Source organism: Peromyscus maniculatus, chromosome 6 (assembly GCF_049852395.1).
Source record: "Peromyscus maniculatus bairdii isolate BWxNUB_F1_BW_parent chromosome 6, HU_Pman_BW_mat_3.1, whole genome shotgun sequence".
NCBI lineage: Eukaryota > Metazoa > Chordata > Mammalia > Rodentia > Cricetidae > Peromyscus > Peromyscus maniculatus.
In genome coordinates this window covers 7,686,174-7,702,011 of record NC_134857.1, presented here as the reverse complement: position 1 = coordinate 7,702,011, position 15,838 = coordinate 7,686,174, and the positions used below count along the sequence as shown (strand labels likewise).

General features: G+C 43.3%; 2 protein-coding genes across 4 annotated transcripts in view; one reads left to right on the top strand and one right to left on the bottom strand.

Moving 5' to 3' along the window:
• The window catches only part of Actl6a (actin like 6A), an 18,435-nt gene extending 15,214 nt beyond the window's left edge, over positions 1-3,221 (top strand). For all 3 annotated transcript variants that reach the window (XM_006971132.4, XM_042278935.2, XM_016000408.3), the window contains exons 13-14: positions 1,392-1,478; positions 2,764-3,221. In XM_006971132.4, coding sequence (XP_006971194.1) covers positions 1,392-1,478; positions 2,764-2,844 — 168 coding nt within the window. In that variant the 3' untranslated portion in view covers positions 2,845-3,221. The remainder of the gene's footprint in view (positions 1-1,391; positions 1,479-2,763) is intronic.
• Mrpl47 (mitochondrial ribosomal protein L47) lies at positions 868-15,734 on the bottom strand. Its single transcript, XM_006971131.4, has 7 exons — positions 15,519-15,734; positions 12,445-12,590; positions 11,879-11,939; positions 9,329-9,425; positions 7,143-7,273; positions 5,844-5,939; positions 868-4,150 (listed from the first exon to the last, which is right to left on the bottom strand). Exons 1-7 carry the CDS (start codon positions 15,614-15,616, stop codon positions 4,027-4,029), a joined length of 753 nt encoding a protein of 250 aa, XP_006971193.1. The 5' UTR covers positions 15,617-15,734; the 3' UTR covers positions 868-4,026.
• Positions 15,735-15,838: the final 104 nt, after the last annotated feature.

The following is a 15,838-nucleotide window of genomic DNA, read 5'->3' as shown; positions in this document are numbered from 1 at the left end:
TTGTCCTTTAGGGAGTAATTAAAGTCAGCGAAAATGTCAGGGGAAAAGTTTCATTCTGGAATAGACGCCCATACTAGCATGTTCCCTGGTCTCATGCTCAACCCCACCACACATGTTTATTTCGCTGTGAAAGTACTCCACATATGTGTTGTATGTGTCTGGTATGGATGCATTGAAAATTATCCCCAGAGGCAGATTCCTTGGGAGGAGGGAAAGTCCCTTAATACAGGAAGTGAGGTAAATACAGTATTGAACCAGGCCTGGTGGTGCAGCTACTGGGAGGCGGAGGCAGGAAGATCATGAGTTCAAGGCCAGCTTGGACTATACCATGGTCAGAACAGAAGCACAAAATTTTTAATGTTTTGAGATGGGCCGTTTGTTGTAGTCCTATTGTAAGCAGGCTAGCAGAACTCAGCACGCTGTCTCCCTCAGCCTGAATGCTGGGGTTGCAGATGTGAGTCACCCTGATGGGCAGAAGCAGTGATTTAGAAGACAAGCAGTATGAATCAAACGTTACTTGAGATCTGGCATTTTGATTGGGAAGAGTTGAGATAGATATAGGGCATCTGGGGTAGGGTGGGAAACTTTAGTGAAAGTGAGTGAAACACCTAGTGTGGTACCTTTAGAAGTATGTCTATGAATTTTAAGTGCTGTCCTTTTACTATGCAGTTTTCGAAGTTTTTGTTTTTATTGCTTTATTTGTCAATTTGTTATATTTAACAGTTAAGGAGTTACATACACAAACTAAACACATTCTATCTTTGCACCTCTCAATGAGATTACAAAGTAACACTGTCAGTGTTTAAAGGAGCTTCATAAAACATGTTTAGTAGAGCTGCTCAAGGGAAGAAAGACTTCAAGCTCTCCGTAGTCTCTTCCTTTATTGCTGCAGAAATGAAAATTCACAGCAGATTGTCATGCTGAGGGTATCCAGACACCTTTCGGCCAGCCAAAGAAAGTTAGAGCTCAGGTTTCAGTTTTTACAGTCCAGTGTGTTTTCCTGCCTGTGTTTGCCCAGTTCTGAGTTAGTTTTTCTTACCCCATCTGTTAAGACCTTTTTTATGAAGTTTCCTAGCCTTTGCCAACTATTAGTGTATCTACTTGACACATGTAAAATTATTTGTTTTCCCTTTTTGTTTGTGTGTGTGCATGTGTGTGTGTGTGTGTTGAGGGGGGGGAGAAAGGGGAGTGGATGGGTGGGTAGATGTGCGATATGGATGCTATCTAGCCCTGGCTGTAGACCAGACTGGCCTGAAACCCAGAGATCTGCCTGTCTCTTCGTCCCACGTGTGCTCGGATTAAGTATGTGTTGGCCCTCGAGGCTTCCCAGCACCGAATCCCAGGTTGGCTGTTGCGGCTTTGCTAATATCCTACGGCTTCTTCTGTTGCAGAGCATGCGGTTGAAACTGATCGCAAATAACACGACGGTGGAACGGAGGTTCAGCTCATGGATTGGAGGCTCCATCCTAGCGTCTCTGGTTAGTAGATAAGCCGCTTTGTGAGGGTACACATCTGAGAGTGGGATTGGAGGGCAGCAGCTTATGGAGTTCCATCATCTGACAACACACCATCTTTTTCCCTCACTATTTATTACGTCTTTCCTGGTTCTTACTACTTGTTGGGGCTGAAGCATACTTTTAATATTTATTCTGTACTGATAAGAATCTGTCTTGGTACCATGAGTAACCCTTCTTTTTTTTTTTTTTTGGTTTTTCGAGACAGGGTTTCTCTGTGTAGCTTTGCGCCTTTCCTGGAAAGTAACCCTTCTTGATTCATATTTTTTTCCTAGAACAGTACTGTGGTTTTTCTGGTAGTGGTTGTTTATTTATTACAATATTGTAATATTATTTTGTAATAATAGTATTTGTAATACAAATTTTCAATATAAGCAAAAATTTTCTTTTAAAAATAAGTCTTTGGCTTAAATATACCATTAAATACTGTTTAATAGGAAATACTGAGAATGATTTCAGCACTTCATCAATCTTTGCATTTAAAAACTGACAGATGAGTGGAGGACCCGGTAGGAGTATCTGCTTAAAAACATTTATATGTAAGAATGACATCCCTAGCCTCCTGCAACCTCAGGCTGGCCTCTGACTTGCAGTCTTCTTCCTCAGCCTCCAGAGTGCTGGGACTAAAGCTCTGTACCGTCACACTTGGCTCCATATTGGGGTACAACAGAACTCCTTACCAGTGGACATTTGTCAGCCTACACCGACTTCCCTTTGCAGTGGGAGCAGCTGAGCCTCTGCTTGGCATACCTCTTTGGGCACCGGGCAGACCTAGTGTAGTGCACCTAGTTCTAATCAGTCCTTCTGGAAGTTTGGTTGTTCCCAACTCCTGATGAGGCTGTCAGGAGTTGGCTCTGTGGGCCAGTGAGATCAGGGGTCCGCTTTGAATTAGATTGTGTCTCAGGAGGCTAGAGGTAGAGCATTCCTTTTCCTCCTAAGAGCTGAAATAACTGGCCTGGGCCTAATGACAGATTCCTTACTGCCTTAGGATGCTCTGTTGTGTCTTTGCCAGGTAGTTTTAATTTCTATTCACTGTAACAGGTATAGAGGGTTAGTGTTCTCAGACCAAAAAGGCTAGGTGAGGGTAACAATACCTCTGGCCTGTCTCAGAGGGCAGAAGGAATAGGGACAGTGCTATTCTGGAGGAGGGATTTTAATAGTTTAGCAGTTGTTTAAGACATTTCTAAGTAAAAAGCACTACCTTCTAATAAAAGATGAGGCATAATTGTGGACTATTTCTATCTTTCAGGGTACCTTTCAACAGATGTGGATTTCCAAACAAGAATATGAAGAAGGAGGGAAGCAGTGTGTAGAAAGAAAATGCCCTTGAAGGCTCCCACCCTGCCTGCCCGTCACCTCACGTCTGTAGCTTTAGTACACTCAGGAAAAGATGACCATCTTTTGTAGAATGTTTATACATGTTTGCATATTTCAATGTCCACTTAAATTTTTTAAGGCTTTAACTGGCTATAAATTAAAATGAGTTTGTGCTTTCCTTGAAATGCACTTATTCTTATTACAGGCATTTTATAATTTTGTATGAATGTCTATTTTCTCTAAATATTTTGCTTTCAGTGAGGACTTTCCAGCTCTCCTGTGGGTTGGTGGAGTTACTTTTTATTGACTAGTAAAAGTTATTGCCTATGCTTTTTATCTTAGGCTTATAAAACTAAATAAAATCACTACCCGTCCTAGAAGGGTTTTGGATTCTCGTCTCTGTTGTGACTTGCTACTGTCAGTACTGCTTTTACCATTATTTTGATGGTAGGGAGCAATCACCTGTTTGACTCACAGTGTCCATGCCCCTTTCATGTGTATGGATGGGGATTCCATCTGCATGTAGGTCTGCACCACAGTACTGTCTCCTGCTTGTGGAAGCCAGAAGAGGGTGTGGGTTCCCCTACAGCTGGAGTTTGAGATGGCTGCAAGCCTCCATGTTTGTGCTGGGAATCAAACCTGGGTCTGCTGGGAGAGCAAATAGTGCTCTTAACCATTCAACCATCTTTGCAGGCCCCCCTCCTGCGCCCCCCACTTTTAACAGTAGTGGTGAAAACAGCATTCACAAACTGACTTCGGTTCTTGCATCATTCTGGCAGCTAGCATCAGATTTGTACCAAGATGTCAGGACCTGTTCAGTGGAGACTGAACCTGAACTCTGCCTGGTTTTAGTAGCAGCAGCAGCAGCAGCAGCAGCAGCACTTGCAGAGTTAATTAACATGCTATGTTATCCCCAAGAACAACTCATGTCATTTGAATAAGAGCTTTTTTTTTTTCTTTTGGTTTTTTCGAGACAGGGTTTTTCTGTGTAGCTTTGGTGCCTGTCCTGGATCTCTGTAGACCAGGTTGGCCTTGAACTCACAAAGATCCACCTGCCTCTGCCTCCCAAGTGCTGGGATTAAAGGAGTGCACCACCACCACCCGGCAAGAGCATTCCTTTATCACTGCTTGACATAGTCACAGGTCAGGCAGGTCACAGACTGCTGCAAGAACAAATGGACTTCTGGATCTCATCTTAGACAGTACTTGACTTCCGGTCTTGAGAGAGATGGGGGAACTTGGCCAGAAGTAATTTTTCTTTCTTTTTCTGTAAGTTTTTCTTTCTTGCTTCAATTCGGGCATGTTTCTCAAGTCTCAGCCTAGAATTAAAACATAACAGCAACTTAGACAAAATCATCCCCGTTTCTCAAAGCATGTCCAAGCCAAGTATATAAAAGCCACAGTCATGTTAGGATAGTGGAGGTCAAACCATCTCAGTACTGTGCCTGCAGAAACTGAGAAGCCATGAAGCAGATTTCTTCAGCCACCTGGCATCTTCACTAGGTCTTAAGTGTGGACAGGTTTCAAAGCTTAGGATCAACACCAGGGGGTGGGAGTGAGCAAGGTGTTAGGGGGACTGTAGTTCTCACTGGTGAAGGAAGCATCTAACTAGAGTGGGTAGTACAGGATGTGACTGGAGACGTGGAGCTAGTGTATAGCTTGAAACAATGTGTTAAAAGCCTTGAAAATCATGAAGCATAGTGCAGAGTAAGGCTACTCAGCAAGAGGCGATATTAGAGTAGACACTGGAAGAAGGCAGATTCGAAACTGCCAGAATTGGAAGGGCAGACTGAACCCACAAGACTGGCACTGAGATAAGAGGCAGTTTTAGGGTCCTCACTGCACAGATGCACTATGGCAAAAAATGCAGTTGGGTGTGCACGACTTTAATCCCAGCAGGCGGATTTCTGCCCTAGGCCTGGGATGGCAGGTGCCAGGGCTACATAGACCCAATCAAAAAATAAAAGGAACAGAGGGAGATTGTTCAGAGAGGAAGATGAATAGTTGGAATGGATTCTAAAGTGCATAATGCTCAGTCTAAAAACTAAAATGGCTGGTGATAGGGATCAGCAGAGACACCTGACTTTGATCCCCTGACCTGGACTATAGGAGAGAACCGCTCCTGTAAGCTGTCCTCTGACTTGTACATACATCATCCATACTGGCATACTATGTACATGTGCACACATATGGGCAAACAATTACGTTTCTTTTCTTCTCTGGATTAAGTTTTGGGGTAGAAACATCAGTTTGTGACACATATGGGCAAACAATTACGTTTCTTTTCTTCTCTGGATTAAGGTTTGGGGTAGAAACATCAGTTTGTGACGAACTTTGCTGAGCAGAAAGTATCCCTGGAAGATTGTTTATCTGCAACAAGATTGACCAGCAGTCTTGTACCCAGTCCTGCTGCAGCCGCCGCAGTGCTGGGGTCACAGGTGTGCCCAGCTAAAGGCTGCTCTGTATTGTGGGCATGTCACTTCATTCTGACATGCATCAGGCATCTCCCCACCTCCCTTTTAACTGCGGTTTGGGGATTAACTGTTTCAGCTTGTCTGCCAAGAACCCTGCCTTGTTTCTTAAGTGTCTTGGGCAACTACAGTCCTCTATCAGAAGCACCATGTTCTCCCTGTCTCATGTAAACTAATGCAGAATCTGCTACCGGAAATGCCTGAGGTTACAGCCTGCAGCATGGCAAGATCTCAGACCCTCCCCTTTCCTGAGCCTTGAACAGGAGCTTACACTCCACACCGTGCAGTAGGATTTCACTCTTATTTTCACACACACACGAGTCACACAGCTTTCTAGGGACACACACTATTGATACAGTGACTTTATGAAGAGTTAGATTTTAGATACATGGCTTCAATTTTCGTTTTTAACCTAGAGCTTTTTTTTTTAAGGTAATGAAAATGTGTTAGTTATGTAACAGAAATCAAAGTATAAAGAAAGTATAAAGAACATAAAACATGGTATAAGGAGGCAGCTTCATCATGAGGACATTGTGCTCACCTGACAAAGTGATCCACATAAGGCATCGCAAAGAAGCGTTTCCTGTTGTATCTTTTATTTAGGTACCAAGGTACCGGCCACTGCTTGAATTTGTGCCTGCCAAAAAAGTGAAGTTATTGCTTTATACAGAATATTTCACAAATTTTACTTTTCATTGTTTCCTAATTGGCCTCAAATAAATTAACCTAAATAAAAACAATAGAAAACGGGGCCAGGAGACAGCTAAGTAGGAAGGTACTTGCCACCTGAGTTCACTCCTTAGGACAAGTGTGTGAACAGGAGCAGAAAACCGACTCCTGCAAGTTCCCTCTGACCTCCACACATGTGCCACACAGCACATACAAGCACACATACAAATAGGTAAAGTAACAAATGTTCTTTTTAGTTATTAGAAAATACAATTAAAAATTACATGCTGGAGTTTTTTCAAACAGAGCTATATCCCTAAATCCTTGGAAGAATTTTTTTCGTCTTTTTTTGTTGTTGTTTTTCACACACACACATACACACACATATATTTTGAGACAGTTTTCCTGTGTAGTCCTGGCTGTCCTGGAACTCACTCTGTAGACTAAGCTGGCCTTGAACTTTGAGGTGCCTCTGCCTCTCCAGTGCTGGCATTAAAGGCGTGTGCCACTACAGCCCAGCTCCTTGGAAGAGCTTTAGAGTAATAGGTTTTGGGAATTTCTTTTTCTGTGTTGGATTAGATGGCTTCTGATTGGATGGCTGAGATTCCACATCAAGTGGGAAGGTGCTGTTTTTAAGGCCTTAGGTTCAGAGAATGTCCAGATACCTCAAGCCTCGACACTTGCTGACTCACATTTAAGATACTACATGTCCATGAGTTAGTTTATCCTGGCTCCTCTGGGGTGAGTGACATCCAGGTCCTTCCCTGAAGAAAGTAAGCTGTTCAATACTTGGCCCAGGGCTTATCCCAATGCCTGTGAAAGAAGCAAACTGACCTTGTTACTCAGGAACTTTCAAGTCCCAGGTTCTTCTTAGTGGGCAAGGTGGGCAGAGGAGTATCTGAAATTAGCTCTCAGACTTTTAGGATCTGGAATTGCATGTGTAGAGGCAGGCTTTTCTGTCAGAAGTGGCTAACCCATAGGGATGAGTTGTATGGAATTTGTTTTTACCAGACAAAGCAAGCTTGGTGTGTATTTTGTGCTCTAGGAGATGGATGGGGGCCTCTCTACCTAAGATCTCTAATATATCCACAGGGGAGGAGTTTTAAAGGTACCAAGAGGGGTAACAAGGCATGCGATCTCCACTCTTAGAAGTCACAGTATAATCATGTACCAGATAATTCGTCCGAAGATGTCCCTTCTCCAAGCACCAGGTCTTGCTTTTTCTTGACCGGTCTGAAGAAGCCTTAGTGCATCCTCCCTCTCCTGGACAACTTTATCTAAGGCATCCATGGACTTGACAACCTGAGGTGACAAAGAGCCAGCGTCAGCCTCACCTCAGCCTCAGTCCACAGAACTCAAGGTTGTGAAGCAGGGAATGGGTGACGTTTCTATTCAGAAACCGCTCTTTCTAGTACTTCCTAGGAAGCCCTTTTGGCACAGGTGTGTGTCCACAGTGTCTACAGTATGACTTTTCTGTAACCTATTTGAAGTTGTATCATTTCATTTCTTTCTTTCTTTCTTTTTTTTTTGGTTTTTTTTTTTTTTTTTTTTTTGGTTTTTTGAGACAGGGTTTCTCTGTGTAGCTTTGCGCCTTTCCTGGAACTCGCTTTGGAGACCAGGCTGGCCTCGAACTCACAGGGATCCGCCTGCTTCTGCCTCCCGAGTGCTGGGATTAAAGGCGTGCGCCACCACCGCCCGGCCTTTTCATTTCTTAATAATTGGTTTTCATGTATTGTAGCAGGCCTTTCTTTGGGCCACCAGCTCACAAATGACATGGAGACTTATTAAATTATAAAAGCTTGGCCTTAGCTTAGGCCTGTTCCTAACTAGTTCTTATATATTAAATTAACCCATAGTTTTAATCTACATTCTTTTACTTGGCTCAGTTACCTTTGTACTGCCCATCCCACTTCCTCCACATCCGGCTGGTACTCTACCTTTCTTCCTCTCTGTCCCCGAAGTCCTGCCTAACCTCTTCCTGCCTAGATAATAGCCATTTAGCTCTTTGTTAAAAACAGCGACACATCTTCATATACTGTAAAGGAATGTTTTGTAACAATGTATCAGTTCTGTTTGGAGTGGACACAGCTCTAACATTTGAAAACACAGTAAGCCAACCATGCATAACCATGGCTGCCTTTGTTAGAGCAAAACAAGCTTCCGGATTGCCTGGTCACTGCTTCGCTCACATGCTCAGCCTCACTTCATTTGCTGACAGTTACTGTCCAAACTGGACCAGCAGGACGCAAGAAAGGCGACAGCTAAACTTTGCCAAGACAAGGTAGGAAAGTCCTTCAAAATTCTGTGCTTCACAGGAAAGTCTGTCAGATATGCTAGGCCTGTAGGCCAGAGCTGGATGCCTTAATGTTGCAGAGAAACTTTGGGTGACTGTCCAGACAACCTGATGTTCCTGTCAATAGGTTCATCCTTTTGGCTTCTTTGATAGAGCTGAAGACTAAATAACTATAATTATAGTTTTCCCTGTTATAATAGAAAGTAAATTAGATAAAAAAAACTTTAGATTCATGAAGATACATAATTATTATTTCTAATTTTGCCAAATGCAAATGGATTGGATATTGTTACTGTAATTCTTAGTAACTTTTTGTTATATATAGTTTTATTATATTAAGGTTAAAACCTTCCTTTTAAATTAGACAAAAAGGGGGAAATGTTGTGAAACAATTCTTTTCTACACTATGAATGCCTATTACTCTCACTGATTAATAAAAAGCTGACAGGCCAGTAGCTGGGCAGGAAATTAGGTGGGAAAGCCAATCAGAATGATGGGAAGGAGGGTAGAGTCAGAAGAGATGCTAGCAAGCCACTAAATAAGCAGGATGTGTAAAAATGAGGTAACAAGCCATGAACCACATGGCAAAGCATAAATAGAAATACGGGGTAATTTGAGTGTAAGAGTTAGCTAGTAACAAGCCTGAGCAATTGGCTGAGCATTTCTAAGTAATATTAAGCCTCTGAGTTGTTATTTGGGACCAGGCAGTCAGGACAGGGAAACATTCATCTATACGTGGATGCTTCAGAAAGCAGTTCAAGAGAGACTTACCGTATGGCCTGGCAATTTTACTCCCAGGTCGCTACTCAAGGTAAATAAAAATCAATACCCGTTTGTAGGTTGGAAGTTGCAACTAAGAATAAGGAGACAGCAGAGGGGCATGACACTTGTTTGGGGGTGACAAAATGCTCTCAAGTGAAACTGTTGGAATGGTGTATAAGATTCTGCAAACTTACTAAAAACCCACACAAACAGAAAAAAGGTTTGAAAGAAATGTAAGAACCATATACTCATTCCCTTTTAGCTTTTACCCCATCCAGGAGTCTTAGCCCCCACAAGCCTACCTTTTCCAACCGCTCTGGACTTGGCATTGGCAATACCTGTCGCTTGGCCTCCTGCTCTAGAGTTAGAAGCATGTTTCTTTCCTTCAGAAGGACATACCTGTACCAAACACAAAGGCACGGTGCTATTCAATAGTGATTTCTTACATCAAAATTAAAAGCCCCCAAAGTCTTGAAGTCCTTTGGAAACCTCACACAAGGGCATCATTCAAAAGAGCCCTCCTTCAGTCTAACCAGGTGCTATACCTCGGAGGAGTGCTGGAGGGTTATCATGCCATAGTCTTCCATCTCACAGGGAAGGAAAGTGGGTAACATCTACTGAGGAGCTATTTCACACCTGAATGCTAAGCATCCCAAGCTTTTCACAACCTTTGGAGTTGGCACTACTAATTCCCTCTCTCTAACGAAGACAATGGGTCACAAAGCAAATTCTGGATTCAAATCTCAGAACCTGTGTGTAAAGTCTACCTTTAAGCTACAATGCCACTCCAATGTGACCTACTGGGTAAGGGAGACGACATGTATTACAACAGTTAAGGGGTAGACATGAGACACCTCTTCTAGAGTTAAGGTGACCAGAGAAAGCTTCCTAGTGATGGGATTTAAGATGGAAGGGAACAAGCCAGCCAGAATCTAAAGCATTGACTTGGCTGAGCTGGCAAAAGGGGGCTTTGTGAACATCCCAGTTTCAGAATTAAAGTAGCAACTGTGGAGGGCAGGGCAAACAAGACAGAAGAATAGGGAGCTTTAAACTAGGGTCCACAGTCCTGGAGGAGGAGTGGCAGAAGACACTGGTTATAGCACAGTGAGGGCTGAAACAGTCCTAAATTCACATTTATTGATAACTCAAAACAGTGCTTTAACTAAAACTTACTTCTCTATAATAAATAAGCACAGGATGAGTGGTTTTTGTAAACACTAGGCAATTCTTTAATCTGCCAAGAAAGAGAAATAATCCTTCAATTGGGTTAAAAATTAAGTGTCTACTAGAGTGCCCAGGCAGGTAACAGTTGTGAGGGAAGTGGCTTGAGTGACAGCGGACAGGTGAGGAGCTGTGTAGGCATTGCTATGCACACTGACTGGTACTATCAAAGAGGCAGAGAGGTCTAATTAGTCAAGAAGCCAAAAGCCTACATACATCGTGAAACTTCCCCCAAACAGGTACGGTTTAAACAAACCAGATTGGGTTAAATACTAGAATATAACCTTGTCTTAACCCTCTCAGACCTCCCGGGGCCATGTGCCTACATTCCCAACTAACTGGGATAATCGGCTAAAACCCCAGGCCATGAAACAGGGAGTAAAAAGGAAGGCAGAAGTTGGGAATGATCTGGCCCACAGTACGACTTTAGTTGAGACATTATCTTCTAAATGTCTTTTTAGAACAAAGGAAAAAAAAAAACCTGCTTGAAATGGAACATTCTTGCTCTTTTAATATTTCCAGTTTTTAAACAGCCTTCTAAACAAATGGGGTGGGGAAAAAAGAAGCAGCAATGTATTCAGGGCAAAAGAACTCTGGATCTCAGTAGGTCCATGTTTCACTTGTTGCAGATTTTTTTTTTTTAGACGATTAGAGCCTTCTCGCTCAGTTTTGTCTTCTCTGTGTGCATGCTGTTTCTATTAAAGGCCTCACATTTTGTTAAATGGTTGATACTTTATTGCCTTGGAAGCCTGCTTAGCTTCTTGCTAGTGTTTAAGGCTCCTGTGAGTTGCAGATAACAGGGTTCATTTTATTCTTATTTATTTATTTATTTATTTATTTATTTATTTATTTATTTATTTATTTATTTATCTTCCGAGACAGGGTTTCTCTGCGTAGCTTTGCGCCTTTCCTGGAGCTCACTTGGTAGCCCATGCTGGCCTCGAACTCACAGAGATCCACCTGGCTCTGCCTCCCGAGTGCTGGGATCCACCTGGCTCTGCCTCCCGAGTGCTGGGATTAAAGGCGTGCGCCACCACCTCCCGGCTAACAGGGTTCATTTTAACAAACAGGTGAGTCACCTTTTGGACTATAAATATAAGAAAGTGTCTACAAGGTCTCTATCTGCTGTCAGCATTTATATTAAACAATAAATTAGCCGGGCAGTGGTGGCGCACGCCTTTAATCCCAGCACTTGGGAGGCAGAGGCAGGCGGATCTCTGTGAGTTCGAGGCCAGCCTGGGCTACCAAGTGAGTTCCAGGAAAGGCACAAAGCTACATAGAGAAACCCTGTCTCGAAAAACCAAAAAACAATAAATTAACAAGGAAGGAGGAAAAGGGCAGGCAGTGTAAATGTGACCAACCAGTCCCAATTCTTTTCTGAGTTTGTTTCTTGACACTACTGGTTTAATGGCCTCAGTCTGACTCTTAGAGTACTTACGGAAAAACTTTAAATTCCTATTGCCGTTGAACTGTGAAACATCTGTCTCAATGTAATCCTCTGACATATTTATACAAAGCTCATACGATCACCCACTGTACCACGAAACAAATCATTTTGCCCAATTCTTTATCACATGGATGTAGTTTTGACCCCACTGTTAAACTGTAGCATTTCAATGCAGAACACCCACCAAAGTTTATGTAAGTCTTCATTACTTTTGTTCCTTAGCTGCTGGCAGGTCCATGAAGCTCCTATGGGAATGAGAAAGGTGAAACATTAAATGATGCTTCTAGCTCTATGCTCCTGGCTGATTACCCACTCTTAAAATCTGTTTCTGTATCTGTAAAATGTGGAACAGAATTATTATATTCTACATGACTAGAATTCAATTAAGTAACATGGAGACATCAGTAACATGACTGGCAATGGCATTCAAAGACTGCTACTATTTGTGTCAAATGCATTTCCATTCCCTAATGTCACTACAAATTATTTTAATTATTACTAAACAAAAAAAAAAAAAAAAAAAAAAAAAAAGAGCCAACTAAAACAAATCCCAACCTCATGTTAGTTAACACTTTCACTTTCAAAGTACCCTTCTCTTAGACATCCCACCAACCTGCAATGGAAGTATTCCTTCTGTTATAAGAATAACCTTTAAAACCCACAGCAAATTCTAAAAGGAAACCCTAAACTGGACAATCCTAGGATGATGGAGTCTCAATCAATTAATACAGACCATTCTAAACAGCTCACCAGATTTGACCTTTTCTTCCCCCCAATTCTTTGGGTCATCAAAAAATTCTTCTAGTCCTTTCCTTGACAATGTGGTATGAAGTAATTTACACTGGAGAAAAGATGTGACATATGGTGTGTTCTTGTGCAACAAACTAAGAGAAAACCTGCAATCAAACACAAATAAGTAATGGTTAAAGTTCATAATGTTTACATTTTATAAGCAAGAAACATTTCTTTATTACGTCAAAAATTCTACCCAGGATTTTGACCCCAGAGGTAGTAAAATTTAAACGTGTTAGGAAGTACTTTTTATTTTATAGATTGCTACCCTATAGTCTCAGAGACAACATATTTACACAATTACACACAGGTATCTTTTTATTTTATTTACTATTAGTGTGTATGTGTGTGAGTACACACATTCATGTGCCATGACACACACGTAGAGGTCAGAAGTTTTCCACCTTGTTGAAGCAGTCTCTAGTTTAATGTTGCTCTGCCGAACACTCCAGGTCAGCAGGTTTGAAAGCTTTTGGTTGTTTCACTTTTTCTGCCTCCTATCTGGGCATAGGGATGCTGGGATCACAGATGTGTGCTACTGCACCCAGCTTCTGCTACACAGGTTCCTGGGGTCAAACTCAGGTCAACAGGCATGAATGGCAAGTCCAGTCTGCCTCCTGAGCCACCTTGCTGGACCCCACAATTATATTTTAGAATAACATGTTTAGGTGCTTCCTCCATCATAGCAAGTCCATCTATGAGCAGATCAAAACCATTCCGAAAGTCAGCTTTGCAACATTAGAAAGGCACAGTGTTTCTCCTTTAATCCAGTAATTCTGTATCTAGAGACTTCTAACATCAGAAATGGGAGTTCACAGATTAAGATGTCCACAAAGGAGTTAAATGCGGTATCAAAGAGTTGTTAATTACATAAACATACAACTAGGTAATTGCTAATTACTGTACAACTGCATGAAAATCTTATGCAGTAATTTAGAAATTATGTTTCTAAAAATATTTAATGACTGGTAAAATGACCTAAAAACAAAATGTGAAATGTTTCTCAAGTGCTGTCTTCCTACCCAAGAGTATTTGACTTGACTCTTTGTATGTGTTCTGGGGATTGAGCCCAGGGCCTCAGGCATGTTAGATAAGTGCTCTACACCCAACTACATTCCCTACGCTTGACTTGAATCTAATTACGATGAAATAATCAAATGGAGGCATATTCTAAAAAAAAAACTAATCCTACCCAAAATGCCAGTATCACGACAAAGGAAAAAAGAACCATAATGGAATAATGGCAACTGGTGCAATAAATGATCTTTCATTGGGTCCTGAAGAAAAGAATGGAACTGAACGGAGACAAAGAAACAAGGGAGAAAAAAAAGAGTAAAGAAGGGAATTATTAGTGCAATTTTATTTCTACTATAGACTGCATGCTGAACAACAGCAGCAGTGTATCCCTGAGGGTGATCGCTGGATCATACTTGGTAAGGAAATGCCCTTGGTTCTAGGTTCAGATTGGACCTCTGTCAAATAGTGCAGAAAAAGAAGCATAAACACAGAGATCTTGAAAATGTGACAAGGTGACAATGACTGGCTACTCGGTGAAGAGCATATGGTTGTTTTATTCTAATAACTTTTCTCTTGTTTTGGGGAAATGATGGCCAAATTAAAGAAGAAATGGCAATGTGTTATCTGGGGATGCACAACTGCCTTTACCATCTTCAAATTCTTTGCCTCTCTTCTGAGTGACTTTATTAAAAAATACTAAAATTATTTCATTAAAAAATTTCAGGTTTGTGTCTATGAATGTTTTCCTTGCGTATGTGTGCACCACGAGACTGTGGCTAATGCCTTCAGAGGTCAGAAGGCAGGCCTCGGATCCCCAGTTAAAGATGTTGGTGAGCCACCACACGGGTGCTAGGAGCCTAACTTGAGTCCTCTGCAAGTACAAGTTCTCTTAACCCTGAGCCCCAAATTATTTTATTTTCTCTCTATCCCCAGTTTATTTCATTGTTAGGAAAAAAAGATGATGAAAGACGAACTAATTTATTCAAATTTGCCACCTTGATCAAGTTACAACTCTGCAAAAATTTTAAAAGCTAATTTCCGAAGCTAGTGTTAATAATACAGATAAACAGAGCACAATAGCTGTGTGTTCGACCAAACACGGGTTGCTTCCTTCAATTAATCCGAGGTACACTACTATTTATAACATTCGGCTCGTGTAGGCAAATGTCAACGAAGAGTAAGTTGTCTCTCTTTCTCACACTTGCACAGACACCTTCTGTGGCCTCAGTTCTCACCACTTAGTATCTGCCGGACAACGGTTCCGAACCCGACGGTTCAAATCCCTCTCTGTCTTACACCTGGCGAAGCCTTCCTTCCCGGCTCCAGACCCTGGGGAACGTCGCTCCCAAGGCGCGCAGCCCAGCACAGAGCGTGTCCCAGGAAACAGGGCATCTCAACACCCAGGCCCCGGACCCACGCAGCCCAGCACAGAGCGTGTCCCAGGAAACAGGGCATCTCAACACCCAGGCCCCGGACCCACGCCCGCAGCACAGAGCGTGTCCGAGGAAACAGGGCATCTCAACACCCAGGCCCCGGACCCACGCAGCCCAGCACAGAGCGTGTCCCAGGAAACAGGGCATCTCAACACCCAGGCCCCGGACCCGCGCAGCCCAGCACAGAGCGTGTCCCAGGAAACAGGACATCTCAACACCCAGGCCCCGGACCCGCGCAGCCCAGCACAGAGCGTGTCCCAGGAAACAGGACATCTCAACACCCAGGCCCCGGACCCACGCCCGCAGCACAGAGCGTGTCCGAGGAAACAGGGCATCTCAACACCCAGGCCCCGGACCCGCGCAGCCCAGCACAGAGCGTGTCCCAGGAAACAGGGCATCTCAACACCCAGGCCCCGGACCCACGTCCGCAGCACCGGGAGGCTGGCGAAGCTCACGGGATGCGCCAGGGTGGGCGACTGCAAGGTCACGGCCCTCTACCCTCTCTCCCCCGGCGACCCCAGCTCCGCACTCTGCAACGAGCACCCAAAGGCGGGGGCAGTCATCCTTTTCCTCATCACTTACCCGGAACCAGCGGGGGCCTTGGGATTTACTAGGGAGCCGGCAGCCTTCAGGAACGCTGAGGCTCCTCTACAAATACCCACTAGCCTGGACGCAGCCATGTTTCTAAAGTAGACTCACTGGGCTGAGTCTACAATGTCACTTCCGTTGCTGCGTGCCGACAAGTGAAGCAAACAAGAACAGGTTTTGCCCTTACTAAACGCGGCCTCTCTCACGGCTTTCGCCCCAATCCACTATCGGCCATAGTGTCTGTGGGCTCTCTTGGCGCTCCCCATCGACGATGTCGTCACGTCTGCCCGCGAGCGCCCATCTGTGAAGCGAAC